Genomic DNA, 13454 nt, shown 5'->3' with positions numbered 1-13454 from the left:
AGAGAGAGGGAGACACAGAATCCGAAGCAGGCTCCAGGCTCTGAGCCGTCAGCACAGAGCCTGACGCGGGGCTCGAACCCACGAACCATGAGATCATGACCTGAGCCAAAGTTGGATGCTTTACCGACTGAGTCACCCAGGCAACCCCTCCAAAAAAAATGCTACTACTATGCAGAACTCTTTTTTCCCCTACCTGCTAGAGGTCTTCGGGATGGTTCCACATACCCAGGCCTACAGGATTTCCTTGTTCTAGTTTATGGCTGTGTTGTGGCTCATCATTGAAATGTTAGCATTTGTTCCCTTCTGGGGGTCATTGGCCACTTCTAATCCTTGCAGTAGTAGTAGCCACCTGCTACATCGCCTCCTTGCCCAGGTTCAAGGGTATCTGTAGCACAAATTCTCAATGGGAATAGCTGCTTGTAGGATCGAGCCTGGTAGTGGGCCACCTGGTAAAAGACGTTGCCACTAGAATATATTTTGATATTTGATAGGGCAGTCTCTTTCCAATAAGTCTCTTGCTTATTCTTGTGTGGCTACTTATTTAAAAAAAAAAAAAAAAAAGTTGGGTGCCTGGGCGGCTCAGTCAGTTAAGTGTCCGACTTCGACTCAAGTCACGATCGCACGGTTTGTGGGTTCCAGCCCCTCGTCGGGCTCTGTGCTGACAGCTTGGAGCCTGGAACCTGCTTCAGATTCTGTGTCTCCTTCTCTCTCTGCCTCCACCCCCCACTCATGTTCTGTCTCTCTCTGTCTCAAATAAAAATATTAAAAAAAAAATTTTTTTAAGTTGTATTATGGACAGTTTAAAGCACATGCAAAATAGGGAAGAATAAGGTAACAAACAAACCTGAACTTAACCGCCAACATCAGCAGTTTCCAGTATCCACTGCCGAACATGTTTGAGCTCTACCCCCGTCCGTTTCCCTGCCACTGGAGAATTTTGCAGCAAATCCCAGACATCATTTTCCCTGTAAAAACTTCCATACGTATCTTGAAAAGATCGAACCACAAACAATAACTGCAATCATTATCACACCTAAAAAGTTTAACAATAATTCTTCAGTATCATTGTGTAGCCTGTGAGTATTTAGATTACAATTTTTTTTAACGTGTATTCATTTTTGAGAGAGAGAGACAGAGTGCAAGCCAAGAAGGGGCAGAGAGAGAGGGAGACACAGAATCTGAAGCAGGCTCCAGGCTCTGAACTGTCAGCACAGAGCCCACCGTGGGGCTTGAACTCATGAACTGTGAGATCATGACCCGAGCCGAAGTTGGACACTTAACCGACTGAGCCACCCAGGTGCCCCCCTAATTGTTTCTTAAATATTTACTGGTTCAAATAAAAGTGCAAACAAGGCCCACATACTGCACTGGTTTGAGGGCAGCTTCCTTTAAGTTCTGGGTTCCTTTTTTTGCCCCTTGCAACATATTTGAGGGGCGCCTGTGTGGCTCAGTTGGTTAAGTGTCTGACTTCGGCTTAGGGCATGATCTCAGGGTTTCTGGATTCGAGCTCTGCTTCGGGCGCTGTGCTGACAGCTCAGGGCCTGGAACCTGCTTCAGATTCTGTGTGTATCTCTCTCCACCCTCCTCCCACTCTTGCTCTCTCTCTCTCTCTCTCTCTCTCTCTCTCAAAAGTAAATAATAATTTAAAAAAACATTAAAAACTTAAAAAAAAACTGGATTGTTCGTCCTGTAGGCTTTATAGAAGTCTGATGTCAGCCTTGTGGTGTAGTTTAATATGTTCCTCTGTTCTCCCTTTGACCAACCAATGCCCAGGCTCAATTTCCATTTCTTTCTTTCTTTCTTTCTTTCTTTTCTTCTTTCTTTCTTTCTTCTTTTTTTTTATTTTTCAAAAAAAGTTATGTTTAGTATTTATTTTTGAGAGAGAGAGAGAGAGAGACAGAGACAGAGCATGAGCCAGGGAGGGGCAGAGAGAGAGGGAGACACAGAATCTGAAGCAGGCTCCAGGCTCCAAGCTGCCAGCACAGAGCCCCATGTGGGGCTTGAATTCACAAACCGTGAGATCATACCCTGAGCCAAAGTCGGATGCTTACCCATCGGAGCCATCCAGGAGCCTCTCAATTTCCATTTCCTGGCAAGACTTCCACAGGGGGCATTGTGCCCTCTTGACAGGAGGAACTCAAAATCAGCTTGTCCCTCCTTTTGTGACTTAAGCAGCCACTCAGATCCATCAAGGATCCAGTCTTTACTTTCCAACGTTTTTTTTTTTTTTTCCTGAAAAATCGCACACATCTAGAAGTCAGAAGAATAACAGAGTGATTACCCCTAGGATCCACAATTACCTAGATTGCTAAATATTACTTGGCCACACTGTATCTATCCATTCCTCCCATCCATCAATCCATCTCATGTTTTAGACACAAATCAAAATAAGTAGAATGGGGCGCCTGGGTGGCTCAGTCTGTTAAGCGGCCGACTTCAGCTCAGGTCACGATCTCGCAGTCCGTGGGTTCGAGCCCCGCGTCGGGCTCTGTGCTGACAGCTCAGAGCCTGGAGCCTGTTTCAGATTCTGTGTCTCCCTCTCTCTCTGCCCCTCCCCCGTTCATGCTCTGTCTCTCTCTGTCTCAAAAATAAACGTTAAAAAAAAAAAAAAGTAGATGTGTCATCACCAGCACAATGTACAGCACTTTTTAATCTTCCCAAACTGTCCCCATTAAACACTGATGCCACATCCCGCTCCCCCTCAGCCCCTGGCAGCCACCACATTCTGCTTTCTCCACTAGTTGCCTATTCTAGGGACCTCATATCTAAGTGTACTATGTGTCCTTTTGTGCCTGGCTTGGTTCACTTGGCCTAATGTTTTCAAGGCTCATCCGTGTTGTAACGTGTCAAATGGGTTTTTCTTTTCCTTTTAGGGCTGAATAATATTTCACCGTATTTATACATCATGTTTCATTCACCCCTTCGTCTGCTCGTGGACACTTAGGTGGCTTCTGTCTTTTGTGAATAATGCTGCTGTGAACCTTGGTGTCCACATATCTGTTTGAGTCCCTTTTGGATATATACTTAGGAGTGGAATTGCGGCATTGTATAATTCTATGTTTGTTTTATAATGCTACGTTTTTTTTCACATGTTTATTTAGTTGAGAGAGAGGGAGAAACAGAGACAGAGAAACAGAGACAGAGAGAGAGAGAGAGAGAGAGAGAGAGCATGAGCAGGGGAGGGGCAGAGAGAGAGGGAGACACAGAATCCGAAGCAGGCTCCAGGCTCTGAGCTGTTAGCACAGAGCCCGACGCGGGGCTCGAACTCGTGAATAGTGAGATCATGACCTGAGCCGAAATCAGACACTTAACCGACCAACCGAGGCGCCCTGGCGCCTCACTTTCATTCTGGTTTTGATTTGCATTTCCCTAATGGCTAGGGAGCTTGGGCATCTTTTTACATGTTTAGGGACCATTTATACCGCCTCTTTGAAGAAATGCCTAGGGGCGCCTGAGCGGCTCAGGCAGTTGAGCATCTGACTCTTGATTCTGACTCAGGTCATGATCCCAGGGTTGTGGGATCCAGCCCTGCATCAGGCTCCATGCTGGGCTTGCAGCCTACTTAAGGTCCTCTCTCTCCCTCTGCCTCTCTCCCCCACTTGTGCTCTCTCTCTCTCTCCAATTTGTTTTTTTTAAGGTTTATTTATTTATTTTGAGAGAGAGAGAGAGAGAGAGAGAGAATCTCAAGCAGGCTCAGGGGCACCGTCAGAGTGGAGCCTGATATGGGGCTCGAACCCATGAACTGTGAGATCATGACCTGAGCCGAAACCAAAAGGCAGATATGCTCAACGGAGCCATCCAAGCACCGTATCTCTAAAATTAAAAAAAAAAAAAAAAAAAAAAAAAAAAAAAAAAAAAAATTAAAAGAAATGTCTATTCAAGTGCTCTGCCCATTTTTAATCGCTTTTTTGTTGTTGTTGAGTTATTCTCTTTTATTCCCCCCCCCTCCCCCAAGAATACTGACCTCTCAGGTGAAGGTCTTTAGACCCTGCCTAGTAGTGTCTGCATTGTCCTCTTTAAATGTTGCATTGAAATCCCACCTTGTCACCTCAAGGAGAGTGTCTGGAGATCCCCTGTTCATTTCCTCTATAACTTCCAGGAATTTCTGTAATCTGCGTTATCATCCCTTTTCGCATACACAGGTTTCTCACGCCATACAAAAGTAAAGCGTTCCCATGAAACCTTTTGTGAGCCAAAATGGCTTAAAGAGAGGAAGCACTTCTCGTTAATTTATACAGAAAAAAATTGTTAGCGTTCCCAGACCCAAAGAATAACCTCTCTTCGTTTTTTCTGAGACCTTAGGGCACATCCTACTAACGGATGCACAAAGTAAATCAAGATAAAGTACGGATGCTCATACACACAGGTCAGAGCCCTGGGGGCTGGGGGCTGAGATGCTGCGTGTAATCCTCGGGACGGGGCTTGGCGGTGTCCCTCTCCCTGCCTCTGCGACGTCCGCTGCAAAACCAATGCCGAGTACTATTTTCGCTTTTCATCTTTTCTCATAAAAGGGCGAATCGTTTTCAGATTCCTTTCGGTTCCACAAAAACAGGTACTAACGCAGGTCTTTCGTAAACGTGAAGTGGCGTAACGGAACTTTAGAAAAGTGGGGGATACCAGTATTATTTACAAATACTTTTGATTTTGGTTTTAGGGGATCTCGCGGGACTTTGTGGGAAATGGACTGGGGGGGGGGAGACCCGACTGGAGGGGGAAGGTGCTTCCGCTGAGAGACGAGGGGGCGTGGCCTCAGGATGGGGAGAGGGCATGGGAGCTGGGTGCCATCAAGGACCCCGGCCAGGTCCCTCCTTGGAGCTCCGATCGGAGGCGCGAGGGGAAGGTCAGAAGCTGGGGAGACGGAGTAGATGGAAGTCTTGGGCTCCACCTGACCCCCAGTCCCTTCTCCGGGGGTGGAGAAACCGGCTGCCTGGAGGGGTGGGCAGGGGGGAGGAGGACAGGGGTAAGGACCAGTTACAAGTAGCATCCTCAACAGATGGAGGCTCCAGACTCGGCTGTACCCCAAACACCCGGCCTCAGCATGACCCACGGGGAAGGGGGGGTCCTCGAAGATCTTCAGAGGTAGAGGGCCCCCCAGTAGCCACTCAGTCAACACACAGCCAGTCACAAGGGCCCGATACATGTAGGCTCTGTTCATTTTCACACCTTCCCTCATCTCAGGGGTCCCTCAACTGTCACCCCCAAATCTCTTATTCACCCCCACAAGGAATGTTGAGATCTCCCACTGCGCTTTTAGACCCTGCCTAGAAGTGCCCCCCGACTGTCAGCTTGAAATCCCACCTTATCACCTCAAGGACAATGTCTGTCAGGAGATCCCGTGTTAACTTCCTCTCTGGGAACAGGACACCCCCCTTCACCCAAGTTCATCAGGAAGGAGGTGTCTTCCTTGTGCTGAGAACAAAGGAAGCCGACTGCGTTAGCATTTCCTGTCAGTGCATTTAGAGGCCAGCGGTGTTAAGTCAGGTCTGCCCCCTCCACGACCCAGCAGCACCCTCCACGTCGTCACTAGGTCCCCCACTCTGGACCCTCTGGGCCACAGAACATCCCCTCTGCCCTTCCCCAGGTCGGGGCAAAAAACAGCCCCTGGACTTCTGTAATTGTAACCACTGTGGCTGTGCTTCCGTCCCCCGGGTGCCCCGCCTGCTCCCCACTGCCTTGCACCTCATTAAGGCAACTTCCTCCTGCAGGCTGGCCACGATGTCACCCTCGGGGCTGCTGCGGGGGGCCTGCAGGACCACACTTATCTCCCTGCTCCTGGTCTGCTGTCTGCTGCCCCCAGGTGAGGCAAGTCAGCCTGGGGAGGGCTGGAGTTGGGGGATCAGGGGAGGGTGGGGGAATGGAGAGGGCAAAGCTTCCCACATCCTGGCTGCCGCAACACTTCCTTAAACTCCCACCTGACAGGGGGCTCATCACTGGCCTCAACAGAAAGTTATGGCTTCCTTAACTCAGCCTTCAGGGCTCCCCTGCCTGTGACTTGTCTCCTACCCCAACGTGCGCGCGCGCGCACACACACACACACACACACACACACACACAGTCCCTCCCTGGACCTCTGTCTCTCCTTTTCCCTCTGCCAGGATCACTTCCCTTTCACTCAGATAACCAATTCTTACTTTCCCTTCCGAACTGGCCCGATTTGTCCCCTCCTCCGGGAAGCTTTCCCTGACTTGCTTCCTCCTACAGTCTGGATCAGGGTCTCCCCTAGCCTTCCTTGGAGGCTTCCCCAGTTCCTGATCAATCATCCGTCTTCCCCACCGGACTGAAGTACCATGAAGGCAGGGAGGTGATGTGAAAAGGTGGGGCCTGCAGAAGGGTAGATTGAGGCACTGGACCAAACAGCGGTGTCCCTCTGTTCCCACAGGTGCCCAGGGGCAGAAGTTCCCACTGAGGGTGGAGCCCCAGAACCCGGTGCTGCCTGCAGGAGGGTCCTTCTTGGTGAACTGCAGCACGGATTGCCCCAATCCCAAACTTATCACCCTGGAGACATCCCTACCCAAGAAGCCAGTGGGCAATGGCCTGGGCTGGGCAGCCTTCCAGCTCAGCAGTGTGACCAGTGACAGCCAGGTCCTCTGCTCCGGCTTCTGCGATGGCTTCCAGATGACAGCCTCCTCTGACATCACAGTATACTGTGAGTGATTGTGGCTTGGAGGTGGCACTGGCCTTGGGCAGTAGTGGGGGTACATGGCCAGTGGTGCGGGGAAGCAGGGAACCCTGAGTCTCCAGAAAGGAACGAGGACCTGAATGTGTGTGTGTGTGTGTGTGTGTGTGTGTGTGTGTGTGTGAGAGAGAGAGAGACAGACAGACAGACAGACAGACGGACGGACAGAGACAGAGACAGAGACAGAGAGATACATCTCAACCATATGCCAGGGCAGCAGCTTGAAATCAACTTGTGTCCCAACAAGGATTCTTAAATGATACCTCATGTCTTTTATGTATTACTTTTATTTTCACAGCAGTTAATCATTCATGCATGTGGTTCCAAAATCCAAAAGTATAAAAAGGTGTGTGTTAAACCTCCATTGCTTTGTGCTGGCTGCGAGTGGTCACTGTTTTAAATGTGGACACTAGGGGTTCATTCAGTCTTTAAGAAGTCTCCCAGGCGGAGGAGGTACACTTAGGAGCCCCATTTCACAGATGAGGAATTTAAGCCTCAACGGGGTAAAGTTGCTTGTCAGGGTGCATAGCCTGGAGAAGTGGGTAGTCTGGCCCTCAAGCCCTTGTTCCTAACAGAGGAGTCAGACCCCACTGTTACTAGTTTCTTTCTCTCTTTTTTTTTTATGTTTATTTATTTATTTTGAGATAGAGAGCGAGAACCAGTGGGGAGGGAGCAGAGAGAGGGAGGACACATGAAGCAGGCTCCAGGCTCTGAGCTGTCAGCACAGAGCCCAACACGGGGCTCCAACTCATGAATCACGTGAGATCATGACCTGAGCTGAAGTCGGATGCTTAATCGACTGAGCCACCCGGGTGTCCCCTGTTTCTTATGGTTCCTGCCAGAATCCCTCTGCACTTAAAAGAATACAGTAGACGAGAAAATAGAGTACGGACACTCGTGGAACCCACCGTTTTGTGAAGCCTTCCTAGATAAGTGTAGTGTGTGCGTGTGACCGTGTGTAGGCTCCTGCTGTGGGCCAGTATCCGTTTTGTGTACCTGTGTGCGTGTCTGTGAGTGTCTGTATGTGTGTCATCATCTCTGTGTGTCTGTGTGAGTGCACACGCGTGTCTGTATCTGAGTGTGAGTGTGAATGTACATGTCTGTGTACGTCAGTATCCACACCTGTGTGTATATGTGTGTAAGCGTGTTTTCTATGTCAATGTGTGTGTCCGTGTGTGAGTGGCCGTGGATGTCTGTCTGTGTCAGTACATGTCGCTGCATTCATATCTTTGTGTCCGCATTTCTGTATAGGGCGTACATTTGTGTGTGTTCCAGATGCCTCTGTCCAGGGCTCTGCGGGAGCCTGTAGGTCCTGTCTCACCGGAGCCGACTGTCCTCACCTTTTCCCAACCCTGTGTCGCATCGGGTAGCTTAAAAGCGGCCATCGAGGCAGTGTTTTCACGGTAGAAATTGGCGTATGCTCCATATTGCGGCTAGCCCACCGCACCCCAACCCCGAGTTCCCGAGCATTCCTGGCATTTGCTGGCCTATCATCATCTCTGACCAGTGGTGCCCCGATGGGGGCCTCTTTGTTAAATATTCTAAAATCGTAAATAAAGGTTTCTCCTACTGTCCGAAAGTAAAGCATTCCTATGAAACTTTTTATAAGTCAAAATGATAGAAAGTGAAAAACCAATTAATTTATATTGAAAAAATGGTGAGCGTTCCCAGACCCCAAAAATAACCTCTCCTAGGCTTTTTTTTTTTTTTTTTTTAGCTTATTACTTTATTTTGAGAGAGAGCACATGCTCCCGGAGGAGGGGCAGAGAGAGACAGAGAGGGAGAGAGAGGATCTCAAGCAGGCTTCATGCTGTAAGTGCGGGGCTTGAACTCAACAAACCATGAGATCATGACCTGAGCCAAAATCAAGACTCCGACGCTTAACTGACTGAGCTGCCCAGGCGCCCCTCCTAGTCTTTCCTGAGACCTTAGGACACATCCTGCTAACGGATGCGCGAAATAAATGGAGATAAAGCACTGATGCTCACAGACACAGATCAGAGCCCTGGGGACTTGCAGCTGAGATGCTGAGTGTAATCCTGGGAAGGGAGCCTGGTGGCACCACCCTCCCTGTGCAGGGTGCCTGCTCTCTGTATAACTGCTCTCTGTAGAGCTGCATGGTATTTTCGTTTTTTGCCATTTTTTAAAATTTTATTTTTTTAGTGTTTAAAATTTACATCCAAGTTAGTTAGCATAGAGTGCAACAATGACTTCAGGAGTAGATTCCTCAGCGCCCCTTACCCATTTACCCCACCCACCCTCCCACAACCCCTCCAGGAACCCTCAGTTTGTTCTCCATATTTATGAGTCTCTTCTGTTTTGTCCCCCTCCCTGTTTTTAGATTATTTTTGTTTCCCTTCCCTTATGTTCCTCTGTTTTGTCTCTTAAAGTCCTCATATGAGTAAAGTCATATGATTTTTGTCTTTCTCTGACTGACTAATTTCACTTAGCGTGATACCCTCCAGTTCCATCCACGTAGTTGCAAATGGCAAGATTTTATTCTTTTTGATTGCCAAGTAATACTCCAGTGTGTGTGTGTGTGTGTGTGTGTGTGTGTGTGTGTGTGTGTCACATCTTCTTTATCCATTTATCCATCGATGGCCATTCAGGCTCTTTCCATACTTTGGCTATTGTTGATAGTGCTGCTATAAACATTCAGGTGCATGTGTCCCTTCTAAACAGCGCACCTGTATCCCTTGGATAAATGCCTAGTAGTGCCATTGCTGGGTCGTAGGGTAGTTCTATTTTTAGTTTTTTGAGGAGCCTCCAGACTGTTTTCCAGAGTGGCTGCACCAGCTTGCATTCCCAGCCATTTTTCTTAAAAGCGGAAATACTCTTCAGATTTCTTTCCGTTAATACTAACTAACGCAGGTCTTTCATAAAAGTGAAATGGTGTCATGGAACTTTTGAAAAGCTACACTTCCCTGTAGTAAGATGTGAAATATTTTTCATGGCAGCCAGTGCACGGGCCTCTGTGATAGCTGAGATCCGGGCTCAAATCGTTGAGGGTATGAGATGTTTCCCGAAGGAGGCCCAGGGTTTGGTACGTGTGCCTCAGAGGGACACTGCTGTTGCGGCGGGGAGAGGACCCAGCCTGGGGGTGTTGAGTCCCTCGTGACTGTGTCAGAGCATCCTGAGAGGCTGCTCTGGTAAGAGCCTGGAGAGCCTCGGATGGATTGAGGGGGGCGGGTGGCTGGGCCAGGCTCTGGGAGAGGCCAAGGCCAGAGTCCAGGCCAGAAGCTAGGGGTAGCCATGGGAGTCCCTAGATGTGACATCAAGGAGGCAGGTGACTGGGCACCTGGCTCAGTCGGTTAAGCGTCTGGACTTCAGCTCAGGTCATGATCTCATGGTTCAGTTCGTGAGTTCGAACCCTGCACTGGGCTGTCTGCTGTCAGCTTTGGACTCTCCATCTGCCCCCCACTTCAAAAATTAATAAACATTATATATTAAAAAAAAGGAGGCAGGTGAATACACGGGTCTGGAGTTGGGAGTCTCACCTTCTAAACCCAGCCGGGCCCCTTTCTGGCTATGTGTCCTTGGCTAGGTCATCTCACCTTCACCTCTCTGGGCCTCAGTTTCTCCATCTGTAAAGGAGAAGAATAATAGAGAAGATTTCACTTGGTTGCCTGTGAATGAAGGTGGATGACATTTGGAATAGGAGGGGCGGCTGGGCGGCTCAGTCAGTTAAGTGTTGGCTCTTGACTTTGGCTCAGGTCATGATCTCACAGTCTGTGAGTTCAAGCCCCCCAGCACGCTCTGTGCTGACTGCACGCAAAGCCTGCCTGAGGGTTCTCTCTCTCTCTCCCTCTCTCTCTCTGCCCCTCCCCCGCTCATGTGCTCTGTTCTCTGTCAAAATAAATAAACTTAAATTTTTTTTAAATTGGAAAGTCTAAGGAAAACTCTAAATAAACAGGAACTTTTTTATGAGTACTAATAATGTTGTATGTGGTCATAAGTTGGTCCCCTTCCTTCCTTCTTCTTTTTTTTTTTTTTTTTTTCTTCCCTTAACTGTGAATTTCTCCGGAACAGAAAATCTGACTTTATTTCAGTGCCTGGCAAGGTGTCCCACGAAACAGGAAATAATAATCATGATGCTAAATGACAATAGCAAACATTTCTGCAGGCACATACTAAGTAAGCTCTCCAGGTTTATTCAAAATTTCAATTCTGCACTGGGGCACCCTCAGCCCCCTCTCTGTTCTCTGGGGTGGGAGTTGCAGGGCTGGCTGCTAAGTGCAATTCTCCCCCCCCCCCCCAACCCTACCCCAGGGTTCCCGGAGCGCGTGGAGTTGGCCCCCCTGCCCCGCTGGCAGCCCGTGGGCGAAAACCTCACCCTGCGCTGCCAGGTGGCCGGCGGGGCGCCCCGGACCAACCTCACGGTGGTGCTGCTCCGCGGGGAGGAGGAGCTGAGCCGGCAGCCCGCCGTCGGGGAGCCCGCCGAGGCCACGGTCACGGTGCTGGCGGGCAGAGACGACCACCTCGCCAATTTCTCGTGCCGCACGGAACTGGACTTGCGGTCCCGAGGGCTGGGTCTGTTCCAGAACAGCTCGGCCCCCAGGCAGCTCCGAACTTTCGGTGAGGGAAGGGACTGCGGACGGTGGGTTATGAGCTAAGCCAGAGTAGAAGCGCCCTGGCCGGGAGGGTTTGGAAAACGGAGTGGACTGGACCTCAACGGCTTCTGGGAAGGCATGCCCTTGGCTACTGGACCGTGCACAGCTTGCGTTGGGAGACTCGCGGCCGCGGTAGCCTACGAGAAGGCTCTGTGGGTGTATTCTGGGTAGGGGGTGATCCAGGCCGCAAGGTATTCTGGGAAAGGACCGTGGTTGGGGGCACTGAACGAGTCATGGGGTAAGGGGAGACCCTTTCACGGTTCTGGGAGACCTCCTCCTGCTCACGCCTGCCCTTCTCCGCAGCCCTGCCCGTGACCCCCCCACACCTCGTCGTCCCCCGGCTCTTGGAGGTGGGAACGACGTGGTCCGTGAACTGCACCTTGGACCGGCTGTTCCCGGCCTCCGAGGCCCAGGTCCAACTGGCGCTGGGGAACCAGATGCTGAATCCTGCTGTCGAGAGCCATGGGGATACGATCACGGCCATAGCTACAGTCACAGCGAGCGCGGAGCAGGAGGGCGCTCGGGAGATTGTCTGCAACCTGACATTGGGGAGCGACAGCCGGGAGGCCCGGGAGAACTTGACCATCTACAGTAAGAGGGGGCGGAGCCAAGACGGCTCGACAGGCGGGACAAGGGGCGCGGCCTCGGTAGCCGAGTGGCGCCGCACAGATGACGAAGACTAGACTGGAGAGGTGGGGCCTGAGCCTCCAGAGTGGGAGGGGTTGTAGTGTGGGCGGGGTCTAAGTAACTAAGGGTATAGCCCAAGTGTCCCAAGTTAGATGTTAGATGGGGCGGGGAGGGGGGGGGGGGGAGGGTAGGCGGTGAGGACCCGCAGAGTAGCAGAAAGGCATGGCCTGATACCTCGAGACGAAACAGGTGTTATGCAGGGCGGGGATCCGATGTGAGGTGGGTGGTCAGTAAACTCCAGGGCAAGGCCCTGCTTTTAGGCTTCTGGGGGCCAATCCTAAACCTGAGTGAGTCCAGCGCCTCCGAGGGGACCGAAGTGACTGTGACTTGCGCGGCTGGAGCCCGAGTCCAGGTCACGCTGGACGGAGTTCCGGCTGCGGCCCCTGGCCAGCCTGCCCAGCTTCAGCTAATCGCCACCGAGAGGGATGACAGGCGCAACTTCTCCTGCAATGCCACGCTCGAGGTGGACAGGGAGATCTTACACAGGAACAGGAGCGTCCAGTTGCGTGTTCTGTGTGAGTAGGTCACTCTGACCTTTAAACCCTTGCTCCCCTTGTTTGGTGGGAAGACATTACTCTTCCTTGCCACGCTGTGACTCCAGTATGTCTAATCATTTGACCGTTTCGTAGACGGTCCCAAGATTGACCAAGCCAAATGTCCCCAGCGCTTGACGTGGAAAGACAGAACCACCAATGTCCTGCGGTGCCAAGCCCGGGGCAATCCAGACCCCGAGTTGCACTGTTTTCAGGAAGGCTCCCGGAATGAGGTGCCCGTCGGGATTCCATTTACCGTCATGTTAAACTATAGTGGTACCTACTCCTGCCGGGCGGTCAGCTCTCGAGGCACATACACTGTGACCGTGGTGATGAACGTTCAGGGTGAGCCAAAACGGGGTTGCGGATCCAGATGGGCAACCCACGCGGGGAGAGTGCGTGTGTTTATACTCCTTGCTTCTCTGCACAGGTCGGAATGCCCATGCTGTCACCATCGTCATGGTGGTGTTAGTGACCCTGGGGTTGGTGACTACCACTGTGGCCTTAGTGTACGTCTTCGGGTTGCAGAAGAGGAGTGACGTTTACCAAGTGAACCAGGGGAGCACTTGGTTGCCCCTGACGTCTAGGCAGCCCGAGGAGGCTGTGGGGGAGGGGCCGTCCTGAGCTTCGAACCTGGGGGATGCTGGACCAACGACGATAGGGGTTTGGCTGTATCCCCGGTTCCACACCAATAAAGCCCTGAAAATCCGGAGTCTGTTGCTTGATTCCACTTGCGCTAAGGAGCTCATCCACTGTGCTTTGCGTCCTTTGAGTGACAACTTTTTTTTTAATCTTTTTTTTTTTTTTTTTACATTTATATATTTTTGAGAGACAGAGAGAGACGGAGCGTGAATAGGGGAGGAGCAGAGAGGGAGAGGGAGACACAGAATCTGAAGCAGGCTCCAGGCTCCGAGCCGTCAGCACAGAGCCTGACATGGGGCTGGAACT

The 13454-nt window shown here is 50.9% G+C and overlaps 1 protein-coding gene across 1 annotated transcript; it reads left to right on the top strand.

The window, feature by feature from the left end:
- The first annotated feature begins 5453 nt into the window (after nt 1-5453).
- ICAM3 (intercellular adhesion molecule 3) lies at nt 5454-13218 on the top strand. The gene is made up of 8 exons (XM_045491863.1): nt 5454-5581; nt 5706-5797; nt 6380-6646; nt 10946-11251; nt 11590-11877; nt 12234-12488; nt 12603-12851; nt 12937-13218. The coding sequence occupies exons 2-8, from the start codon at nt 5716-5718 to the stop codon at nt 13128-13130; spliced, it is 1641 nt and encodes a 546-aa protein (XP_045347819.1). The 5' UTR covers nt 5454-5581; nt 5706-5715; the 3' UTR covers nt 13131-13218.
- Nucleotides 13219-13454: the final 236 nt, after the last annotated feature.

The sequence above is a fragment of the Leopardus geoffroyi genome, chromosome A2, assembly GCF_018350155.1.
Source record: "Leopardus geoffroyi isolate Oge1 chromosome A2, O.geoffroyi_Oge1_pat1.0, whole genome shotgun sequence".
In the NCBI taxonomy this organism is placed as follows: domain Eukaryota; kingdom Metazoa; phylum Chordata; class Mammalia; order Carnivora; family Felidae; genus Leopardus; species Leopardus geoffroyi.
This window is presented reverse-complemented; position numbering and strand designations above follow the sequence as displayed.